Raw genomic sequence first — 12,188 nt, 5'->3', positions numbered from 1 at the left:
AATCACTGTCGAAAATATGAAGAACTCTTGTCAAACTTGACACAGGATTTGGTATGGTACCTAATCACTATTCGAAAACCAAACATGGTTTGGGAGAGAAATCAAGGACCTTTTGAGGACCATTTGTTTTTGCTCTCATCCATGTTTTCTTGAATAAGACTTCACTCATCTGTGCACTGTTTTTTGATGACTTGGATATTGACGCAACCTGGGACAGCCTGTCGTTGCTCTTCGATGTATCTAATTATCCGTAGACCAAATCAGGCAAACAACAATGAAGGTGTGTTAAGGGCGTTTAGTCTGAGATTCACTGGTCATGTTATGGGATTAACCTGTTAGCAACCCAACCCCTCCCCCCCTGTCCATGACGTCACGTCCGGTGAGTAAACTGCGTCACGGCCCCTCTGATCTTCCATGGCAGGGAAGAATTTAGAGGTCGAGGGGTTTGTAAAATGCTAACGCCCCCCCCCCCTCCTCCTCCTCACAAACGTTCACGCATCTCTTGCGTGGGCTGTGAACCCCTTAAACAAATCCATTGGAAAAATATCACCGCATGATGATTAAATATAAGTGCCGACCAAAATAAAACACTTACTAGGATTAGTCATCTTCCTCTGCTCGTTTGAAACGCTCGCTGTGATTGGCTGGTTCGTAATGATGGTTTCCTGTGTGGGGGTCTTAATCACCGTGGAGCAAGGTGGGTACGAGTCACAAGCTTACACCGGGTAGAGGAACAGTTTCCCCCTCTTTGCGACCCCTTCCCCAACAGGGAGAGTCCATCCAAGTCAGTTTAAGAAATTCTCTTTCATCATCAGAAGCAGTTCCAGATTCACCCCTTTGAATTGTGGACAAGAACTCAGTGTGAGCACGAGTGAAGTTGTAGAACACGAGTGAAGCGGGCTTTAAACATGACGCTTAATGATTTTCGCCCCCTTCTCGGCCTTTTAGTGGGATGTATTTTGTGCGGGACACCCTCGGCCCAGATGCACGGCAATCAGGGGATGATGCCGCAGGTGACGCAGTTTCCCTCGGCGGGGTCTGTTGCAGGAGGAGCAGGCGAGACCGGAGTCAGTGTCTCATCGGAGGATGATATTGATCCCCTCGAGATTGATGAAGGAATGGTAAGAGGACTTTTTTTAATTCTTGTAGTCCAGAAAACAATAGTTATATAGTTGACGTATTTCATCTTAATGTGAGTTACCTGTTCATGTTTGCTTTGTTTTCATTTTAGCCTTCGAGAAAGACTCATTGTTCAGTTTGGGTGTATTATACAAACAAATTAATTTGCAAAACATTGTACCCTCTTATTGTGTCTTAAAAAAACAACATAATAGCGTTGGTGATCGTGACTTTCCAAGACTCATCTATGAAGCCTCTTAAGAGAATGAGGTTGTGGGCTATCCCGCACACACATATCCGAAGACACCGGTTTATAAACAGCTCCAGCTGGTCACTATTTGAACGGTTTAAACACCCCCACGTGACGCGCTCTCCACCAATAGGAATATCGAAACTGTCTGAGGTATTTATGAATATGGATTATGTGGCGTCTTTTCCCAATCATCGGTGTTAATAAGACAAAAGATCAGACAATTTGAACAACGCCCAATGCGGTTTTGCCCTTGCATTACTAAGCTTTCCTAAGACGATCCCTTGGATGTCACTATATGACTAAGCTATGGATCCCAAACATGGCACCTGTGTCTTAACAACAGATGTGTGGTCAGACCAATTATTAAGAAAGCCTTAAAACAATATGTGTAAAGAAATATTGCCTGAGTTTGCATTTCATCTTGATTTGAAAGCTGCATTTGTTTACGTAAGTAGTTAGTCTTTAAGCTAGTGCTTTCTACCCTCCCTATTTTGACTTTGAAATATGTAAATTAATACAAACATTGTTGTTGTCCATGCATTTCTCTCAACATGTACAAAATCTTCGAAAGTTGTACATTCCTATAGGAGTGGTGACATCAGACTTGCGTCAACAGTTTATAGCTTCTACCTAGGTCGTGTTCCCTGTGTACAATACCAGTAATGTCGACGTTACCCATAAGAAGGGATCCAACTCTTATGGTTTAAATGTTCGTACAGCTATGTGTGATTGGTTTTACGAGAAAAGTGATAATAGAAAATCGTGTCTGGTCTTCACGAAATGTTACAAAGTTTGACAACTTTTGATCGATGTCAATGCTAGTGTTTTTTATGTTTCTGTGTTCGTTCTATTCTAATAATAAAACCATTTCACCCAGAAGACATGTGACAGTGAGCCATCACGAGGCCCGCCCCCAACGTCAAACATGCGTCACAAATGCTGTTACCGAACCAACCTCGATGTACCGGAAGTCAGACTTCACACAAGGGATCGATGACGTCATCTCCCAGTTGTACCTGGACTCCGTTCTAGAATAACCATGCCCTTTCCCTTGTATTAACCAGTTCGCCTTCGACGAAAGGTCAACGGTAACCACGTTGACCTTTTCAACACTATGGGGGGTTATCTGAAGGTGACCCGGAAGTGCTTATTAAGCACTTGGGCTATGTGGCCATAGTTACCGTCTACGTAATACGAACGTCCGGGCATCATCCATGACGAATCTTATCCTCCTGGGTAGTCTTGTCCCAAGGCTCTTAAAGCAAGAATCCAGCTTTGAATTCACCAGGTAGAATTAATCACACGTTGGACGACGAACTGCATGGTATTGTATACAGTAGCACAGTATACCGTGGGGTCGAAGCATGGTTTTTCAACCTTGTTCAACAAAGCTAGGTGCTTGCATAAAGAGCCGAGTCACAAGGCTAGCTCCCGTGTGGTTCACTGCCTGGCAACCGTAGAGGCACACAGTCACGTCACTGGCACGTGAAGATTTGACACACAAAACAAAACGTCAATTATAACATCAACAAGGACAGTGACGCCTCTTTTAATTAATTACATCCACGTAAACACAGCATAATATGTCCATAAACTTCAAAACAGCACAACAAAGTTGAATGCAGTGTTTGTAACGAGTTGTATTTACCCTATCCATGCACGTTTATTTTGCCAACCTTGCACAGAAGAGCTTTTTACCCGATCAATGGTGCAACCCTTTGAAGGAAAACAATTAGCTCTTTTAAACGAATTCTGGTTTAAAATACAAAAGCCAGCATAAATATGAAAGCCTGTTATTTTTAAGCACAAAAGATTGTAACATACAAGTAAATAAAAAATAAAATAAAAAAGACTTGTGCCCTAACAGAGAGGCTCAATATTGTGAGTTTTGTAACACACCCCTCCCTTTTTAGAGTTTGTTGAACTTGTTGTGCAGCAGTCTTCATTTATTCGCCAATATTACACCATCACAGTTCGTGTGTCGCATCGGCAGCTTTAAAGTATTCTGATTTACTTATAAACGCACCGTAATAGTATTTAATTGTATCGAACTTTTTCAGTTGAATATCTCCACGTTTTGCCCAGAAGACGATCAGAGAATACTGATCGAAACATCGAGCTTGAACCTACGGTTGTTTTCAGAACCACCTCAACTCATTAGTAGAGAGATTGTCATTACATGGTGTTACCGCAAACCTTACTATTATCTTCAACATTATTTAACGTGAATGTGACGTCTCACATATTTTTGTATATCACGTCAACAAAAACTGCGTTGTGCTTAATTCCTCTTTTGACCCATGGAAATCTTCTCCACTCTGTAGATGTACTTGCGGAAGTTTGGCTACTTCGACGATGACGACGATGCCAACCCAGACCACAGGTCGTCCCCGCTCAACATGGAGAAGGCCATCTCTCACATGCAGTACAAGGCTCACCTTCTGGTGACCGGGAAGCTGAACAAGGAGACCATCGCCATGATGAGAAAGCCCCGGTGCGGGAACAAGGACATCAACGGGGCAGCCGAGAGACTGCGCAGGCGCAGAAGGAGATACTCCACCTCGGGGAGGAGATGGAAGAGAACGAGTCTGACGTACAGGTGAGGGTTTGATTTTACAGGGCGCCCTCTGTCGGTGCGGGTACAATGTGCATTCTCTTGCGGTCTCAAACATAATGACAAACAGAATTTGTATGCTACCTTTTTTTAATGATTAATTTTGAATGACTGTTTTGTTTATAGCATCGAGAACCTAACTGAGGATTTACCCGCTCGCATAACCAAATCTGAACTTCAGAGGGCGTTTAAGACGTGGAGTGACGTCACCCCTTTGACTTTCCACGAGGTCCCGTCCGGTAACACCGCTGATATCATGCTGCGGTTCGCCCACGGCCAGCACGGGGATGGGTACGAGTTTGACGGCAGAGGTGGTGTCCTCGCACACGCTTTCTTCCCGGGGTCCCGGCACATTGACGGAGACGCACATTTTGATGAAGGGGAGATGTTCACAGCAAATAGAAATCACGGTACGTTCTCAATATTGGTGAAAGTACACATTTCCAAGTAGCTAGATTAAGCAAGGCTCTTCATAAGATCAATCAAGCATACATAAAATGGAAGAAATTTTAAAAAATTTTGTGTTGCGAGTGTGGACAACTTTGTTTTTATATATTAATTTAATGTGTTACAAATCTTATTCATAGGGACGAATCTCTTTATGGTGGCAGCCCATGAGTTGGGCCACAGTCTGGGACTCGGCCACTCCGATGTGGAAACGTCGTTGATGGCGCCCTTCTACCAGGGCTACAGGCACGGTTTCAAACTGGCCTCGGACGACGTCCGGGGAATACAGAGTCTTTATGGTAGGTAAGGTAAATGCCGAGGACTGAATAAAAACTGGTCACTTGGCAAAGAAAGGCACTGGTCTTAAAGGCCATATTATTTCATTGGCTACAATGATTTCATTGGATAAACGCGCTGTGACGTTAGCTTCCCTTACTTGTGTTATGATTGGTCCAACCGAAGGTGATGCGTCAGCTTGCACTTCCGCATGCACCAGGCGGGTGCATAATCTTGTGTACGTCATGTGTTGTTGTTTGATGCACTAATGAGACACACACCATTTAATTAAACTGTGTGGCTATGTAGTAAACGGTAAATTGGTTTAAAGCCATTGGACCCTTTCGGTAAACAGTGTTGTCCAAGGCCCACACCTTGTGTACCACAACTTCTATATCAAATAACAAACCTGTGAAAATTTAGGCTCAATCGGTCATCGGAGTCGCGAGAAAACAACGGAAAAAACCAACCTAGTTTCCGCGCGTTTCGCCGTGTCATGACATGTGTTTAAAATAAATCCGTAATTCTCGTTAACGAGAATTTATATTGTTTTGCTGTTTTCTCAAAAAGTAAGGCATATCATGGAATAATATTTCAAGAGAAGTCTTTCACCAATGCCTTCTGTAAGCCGTGTAAATTATTTGTAAATCTGTGAACTTTTATTTTTTTTCTGAACCGAAAGGGTCCAATGGCTTAATGGCTTTAACTTATTTTTAAAACTACTAGAGGAAATTAAAATTCAGCTACAGCGTTTTTTTTGTTGGTTTTTTTTTTTGGCGGGTTCTCATGACACCTCCAGAAAAAGAAAAAACCCGCACGAACAAAGCTTAAACTCTTCTTTAAACAAATCAAAGAAATAATATAAACAAAAGTTATGAACCGATATTTATGTTTATGTTTTCATTTCACCACAGGACCTAACACCAGCCCTGCTCCAGGCAATCCCCCAAACCAGCCACCAGGCAGACCCCAGCCCCCGAGGCCGCCAACCGGGCCCAACACCCCCTCTACCTGTGACATCCACATCGGGTCAGCAATGATGACATCACCGACTGAAATGATGGTGATCAGGGTATGGAATAACTTATTTATAACCCGATTTTTTTTTTCAAAACAAACCCCATACCATGGGGAAGGAATACAACAATAACAAAATTTAAACTTATAGTACAACAAAGAAGGAGAGGTTACAGCAAGAACAAATATTTAAGTTATATAAATATGTTTGGGTTTCCTTTAAGTTAAAAGCAGAGAATAGTGTACTTCGCAACACAACTCATAATGGTTTTATCTATGAAAACTCATGAGGAAAATACATTTGTCATTCCCAGATAAGACACTAAATTCTGGCCAATGGTTTCATACAAATTCTTTCCTAATGCAACAAGCATTGGGCAAAAACAAATGAAATTTATTTCCGTTTCAACTAAATAATGGCCATTTGTAACGCACCATATCAGTCAACTTTAAACTCCTGGCGCAGGATGTGAGACAAGTGATGTTGTATTAACTGCATTACAGTCTTAGCATGAATTAAAAAAAAAAAAAAAATTAGATTTATCCAAACACAGTTAAGCGTTGATAAAAAGACAAGTTTTACAGACAGGGGCGTCATAAGGACAGACCATCCCAGGCACCAGAGTTTAAAATAAGACAAATTTTAGAAGCAAAACAAATGTTTTGGTCTGACTTTTCGACCATAGCAGAGTCTTTCTCGAAGGCTGAAGACTATTGTAGAAGCATGGATCACGCGAGATAGCGGCGATTAGTAGATACTCAGATAGAAAAACAATTGTTTACTAATACCAAATAAATCTACCAATATTGTCTGCAAAGAACGTTTGGGCTTTGATCGCCTAAGTTTCACTTTCATCTTCCTCCATGGTAAACCTTTTTTCAACTCTTCCATAAACCAGGGGAATGAGTACTGGGATCTGATTACCAATGAGGCTCAACGAACTTTCTCCGTAGCAGGACCAGGCTACCCAAAGCCGATTACCACTCGCTTCCAGACGCAACTGGCCACCGTGGACGCGTCATACCAACGTCACGACGGATCCTATAGGCTGTTCTCAGGTAAGGTGGCAGTAAACGAGTCAAACTACATGTACACCATTTCCCTCTTTAAGGTGAACTGTGAACGCGTTCGTTTGCTCCCCTGAGTCTACCCCGCAGTGCTCACTCGGGTGAGCCCCTGACAAGAGGTAATCGAACGATCACACTCGCCCTCTCGTGGTGACGGCATGCACCTCAGGTCACCCCAAGTGACCCACTCCGTTGGGGCACTGAGAGCTCACCCGGGTGAGCCCCGTCAAAGCTATTCGAACGTACCGGGGCAGACCGGGTCGACCCGGGGAAGCTTAACGAACGCACCCATTATATAGGAGTGCACTGTTTGCTTTAGGTGTCAGCTTTTACAAGAATAATGTTGGCAACCAAAAAAGACTAGAACCATCTGTGACTGGTATCCTGTTGGTTTTTGCTTAAAGAAAAAAGATCAATATTTGAGCTCGAAGAAACTTGGTCGTGTATCATTCTCTCTTAATGTTGAAGACTGAAAATTTCACTCCTTCTCCGAGTCGTCACCAAGCTTCTTTCATGTGAAAGTCGATCTGTTTCATTCTTCTTTAAAGTGAAAAGCGGATCAAACTTCACTCTAAATCGAGTTGAAAGTAACTTATACCCATATTGCTCTTTGCAAGAGTGGTACGGCGGACAAAACGAGTAGTTTTTCAATCCTTCACAAAGAGAGTGTGGTAGATATATTTTTCGAGGGTGACATTGTGCGGCTGTTCATTGTCTCATTTACCGTAGGCTACTTTACCGTGTTGTCATTGAAATATCATATGCAAATAATTGTTTCTTATCACCAATTACTGCCTTCAGGAAGGAATTACCACGATTTCAGTCCATCGGGTGAACTCGTCCAGAAGGGTGTCATCCTAGATTTATTCCGCCGTCGACAGCGCGCTGGAGCTCCACGAAGTATCCAGGCCGCGGTGATCGTACCACCCAACAATAACCACGTCTTCTTGTTCAACGGGAGGCAGTACTGGAGGTTAAACGACGAGGATAACCGCGTTGATCAAGGGTATCCTCAACCCCTGACGAGATGGTCGCGGTCTCTCAGATCGGGATTCACGGCAGCCTTCTACTCAAGTGGTTTGTACAACTTTTGTTTCCCTTCTCTTCTAATTATACGTTATATTTCTCTAATGATTGGCAGCATATCAATCCACATCACTTGTGAACCCTACAGAAAAGGAGTTGCTCTCATAATTCAAACGTAGTCCTACATACCTTGCAGGAAAATTTTGTATTTAAAGTTAGAGCGCCTTGAGCGACACTGAGTGACGGATGTGCGTGCTAAAGAAGTCACCAGTATTTTCCATCAGGCTGTGTGGTCTAGAGGCTCGTGGGGCACGGAGCTCCGCTGGCCCCCACGGGTCCTCTCCCGTGAGGGCCTCCGACTCCGTAATTTGCCGTGCTCCGCAAAATTATGAGACTTCGGCGTATGGCTTGTTATACCGTTGGTTATAGTTGTTAGTCTCTCCACAACTCGGTACAAACTAACCCATGATAATTTCTCATTGTTTCCATTCACACAGGTTCAGTTTATTTTGTAACTGGAAACACCTACCAGCAGTATCTATGGGAGTCTAGCAAGCTCGCCATCCCACCGAACGGACAGCAGCCGAGATTCGATCGGCAGTTCTTCGGGTGTGGTAACATCGTCGCCGGGACTTCGGAGAACACCGGCAGCGGTCAAACCTCCGTTGCTCATGGTCGCACCTGGGCGCTTTTGCCCGCCATGCTGATGATGTCAACGGCTGTATGTCATCAGCTTATTAAATAGAACTCTTCACTCTGCTGATACATTATGCCCTTTTCGAATCCACGGCTTTGGCTTTGGATTCGGCTTCAGCCTCGGTTCGCTCGTCTGAAGCCCTGACTAAACAGGTACGCTAAGTACGTGCAATCATGGTCAGAACAACTGAGCCGTGGATTCGAAAAGGGCCAAAATACTATAACATGCGAAGTCATAAGCCCATCCAATGATCAACAGTTTACCACTGCGTATAGCCATGTTGGTCAGGATCCCTGTATACTTGATTCGGATTACAACCGTCGGTCGCTACAACATAATGGATCGACGACACGTAGAGACCAGACTATCTCAAAATGTGCAGTCATGTACAAACATTTGTATCTGATGTCATCACCCATGATAACTCTTGGTTGCGCCATTTTAGGAGCAGACATCTCGTGTGTAAAGTGCAGCAGAGGGCTGCCTTGTGTGACGTCAGTGCAAGGAGTGTCCATGAAAGATCATACGCCAACCAAATCAAACTGATGAATGAAATTATAAACCAACTGATGACCTTTTCTGAATTGGTTACGTCTCTAGCCCTATCAGCCAGTGAAAACCGCCTCCGGACTCCACGACATTCCCGTTGGAATCAGAACCAGATCCAGAGTCAGAACCTCGAACCTCGACTGAGCAAAAGCCAGAGCCAGAATGGGAACTGTAGATGAAGCCAACATGGGAATTTAAGCCAGAGCCTTGTCCATTGAATTGCTGTACCCCTCCCCCCCCCCCCCCGCCCACACACAAATTAACTTGGCCTTGAGGAGGTGGACTCAAAAGAGGGCGCTATCAGACTAAGTTTGTACACAGTTCGCCATACGGGGGATAGAAACTCCTGGCCATACCGGATTAGGAACTGGATCCGGAGTCAGAAAAGAGAACCAACGACAAAGCCAGACACAGCAACAAGGGTCTCAGTCGGAACCAACCGGAGTCAAAGCCAGGACCGAGACATCGACAAATAACGAAAACAATAATTTGTAACAATCTGTAAAATAAATAAATAATAAATAAGTGAAGTAATTACCTATCAGAGATACCAGTTGTATTGTGCAGGATCACATTATTGTATAGTTACGAACGTGTGGTTGGTGTCAAGTTACAGTTTACGTGTTCCATTTGTCACACACTGTCGAATACCAAACACCAACAATTGTATCAACTTAATTAATATATAGATGAATGTAATTTTGAACAACATTAAACGCAAATTCTCCATTATTATCCAGAGTTTATAATTTAGTATTTTTCGTGGTTTATTATATTATTAATAATTGTCCCTTACGCCATCACTATTGTGATCATAAGAAAACATTGGGTTTGGCAAAAGTCCCCAAATATGCAACACATTTTTCTTGATTTTTAATTCACGATTCATAATTTTTTAAAAGAGATGTACCTCGTATTTTTTATAATGGTTATTAAAGAAGAGTAATAAGTTATATAGCTTTGGGTTCGAATCCAGTTGGTGGGTCCACCCCTTCCTGCTGTCGCAAACTTTTCTTTTTCTCCTATCTAGATATTTTCCTTTAAACTTGTGCAATACCGTAATAACAACCCTAATCTTGCTACAGACGATTGAAGTTCATGTTGCCACCTAGTGTTTACCGTGTCTAAACCACTGGATATGCGTCGGAGCTTTAAAGATTAAAACAATTGGCAAAATCAGATCCCACTAATTTCAATAGTATTTCAACGAATTATTATTTACTGATCATTTTTACCAATACAGAAGTATATAAGAACCATTTCAGATTTAGTTACATCTTTCTCGCTTCTTTCTTTTCGCTTTTTGTGTTAAAATTATATGGTATAATTTTGATTGTTATTAAAAAAAACATGTATGAATATGCCAATGTACATAATTATGTTTTATTGTTGCCAAATTCATTAAAACAAAAAACAAGAAACTTGACATGATTGTGTGTGATTCAAATCGATGTATTATTACTAAAAATGCTCTGACTATAAACAATTGTTTTAATAGAGATATTTACTGTGGCCTTCACATTTTATGGGGATACCACGGCTTCAGACATTGGCTATGGCTACTCAAGCTGGCTGCAAGACCCACAACAGAAGCTAGAGCCATGGATTACGAAGGACCAGTTGACTCAGAGACACTGGACACTATTGGTAATTGTCAAAGACTAGTCTTCACAGTTGGTGTAACTCAACATATGCATACAATAACAAACCTGTTAAAATTTGAGCTCAATCGGTCGTCGAAGGTGCGAGATATTATTGAAAGAAAAAACACCCTTGTCGCACCATGGTCACACGAAGTTTTGTGCTGTCAGATACTTGATTTTGAGACCACAAATTCTAAATCTGAGGTCTCGAAATGAAGTTTGTTGAAAATTACTTCTTCGAAAACTGCGTCACTTCAGAGGGAGCCATTTCTCACAAAGTTTTACACCATCAACCTCTCCCCATTACTCGTAATCAAGTAAAGTTTATGACAATAATTATCGTAATCAAGTAAGGTTTATGACAATAATTATTTTTAGTAATTACCAATTACTATTGGTCATGACTCAAACAAAATTATTGTGTAAAACCTTTCTTGGTGACGAGTAATGGGGAGAGGTTGATGGTATAAAACATTGTGAGAAATGGCTCCCTCTGAAGTGCCATAGTTTCGAGAAAGAAGTAATTTTCCACGAATTTGATTTCGAGACCTCAAGTTTAAAACTTGAGGTCTCGAAATCAACTATCTAAACGCACAGAATTTCATGTAAAAATGGTATTTTTTCCTTCATTATAATCTCGCAAGTTCGACGACCGATTGAGCTCAAATTTACACAGGTTTGTTATTTTATGCATGTTGAGATACACCAACTGTGGAGACTAGTCTTTGACAATTACCAATAATGTCCACTGCCTTTAAACAGTGTAGATAATAGGAATCCAAGTTGAGATTAATTTTTAAACAAATAACACAAAAAAAAAAACTATTACGGAATGTAGTAATGCCCTTCAACCCGAGGGTTAAAACAAAGATGTCTTCAATTAAACAAAAATACATTTTTAAAAGAAAGTTTAGTATCACGGCTTTACACTCTGTCTGGGTATTTTTGTACTTCTGGAAGTGACTAAGGGGAGCTCATGGCCCTTTTGCGGATGTTCGCATGTAGGCCTAAATTGGTCATAGCAACAGAAATAGCAAGGTTTTTTTATGTTTCTAAAAAAAAAAAAATCATTATCTACAATTGGAACAGATTGTGGTTGAGTTTAAACATAAGTATTTTAGTTATTTTGGTGAAAACCATATTGCATTATTTTGCAACACTACCGGTAAACCTTCAGCGGGTTTTAATATACACAATGTGACATGCTTAAATTTATAATTTTAGAATAACTATGAGGTAAGTCGGAACGTACAGAATTAAAGGAGCTGCAGAATAAAGTACTGATCGACAATTTGGTCCCTGGCTAAAAATTCTGAACCCTTTCACTTTTTTAGCAAGAAGTGTTACTACTTGCACGAGAGAATCTTTGCTACAATACTTTCCAACCCTAATTACAGAAACACTTGGTGTATGCACAGACAGCAAATATCAGTTCATCTGAGTTTAGCCATTATTTAACTAATTGGTAGGATTACCCTT

General features: G+C 41.6%; 1 protein-coding gene across 1 annotated transcript; it reads left to right on the top strand.

Annotated features, from left to right (window-relative positions):
* The first annotated feature begins 732 nt into the window (after positions 1-732).
* Positions 733-10,427, top strand: LOC139938565 (collagenase 3-like). Its single transcript, XM_071934138.1, has 8 exons — positions 733-1,121; positions 3,697-3,971; positions 4,113-4,396; positions 4,574-4,732; positions 5,624-5,781; positions 6,626-6,785; positions 7,596-7,871; positions 8,318-10,427. The coding sequence occupies exons 1-8, from the start codon at positions 909-911 to the stop codon at positions 8,563-8,565; spliced, it is 1,773 nt and encodes a 590-aa protein (XP_071790239.1). The 5' UTR covers positions 733-908; the 3' UTR covers positions 8,566-10,427.
* Positions 10,428-12,188: the final 1,761 nt, after the last annotated feature.

This window comes from Asterias amurensis, chromosome 6 (genome assembly GCF_032118995.1).
Source record: "Asterias amurensis chromosome 6, ASM3211899v1".
Lineage (NCBI taxonomy): Eukaryota > Metazoa > Echinodermata > Asteroidea > Forcipulatida > Asteriidae > Asterias > Asterias amurensis.
The sequence above is the reverse complement of the archived record's forward strand: the minus strand, read 5'-3'. Positions and strand labels throughout refer to the sequence as shown.

Coding starts and splice junctions, on each gene's coding strand:
- LOC139938565 (XM_071934138.1), top strand. CDS start 909: ATGACGCTTAATGATTTTCGCCCCCTTCTCGGCCTTTTAGTGGGATGT. Junction 1,122..3,696: donor TCGAGATTGATGAAGGAATG/GTAAGAGGACTT, acceptor TCCACTCTGTAG/ATGTACTTGCGGAAGTTTGG. Junction 6,786..7,595: donor ATCCTATAGGCTGTTCTCAG/GTAAGGTGGCAG, acceptor TACTGCCTTCAG/GAAGGAATTACCACGATTTC.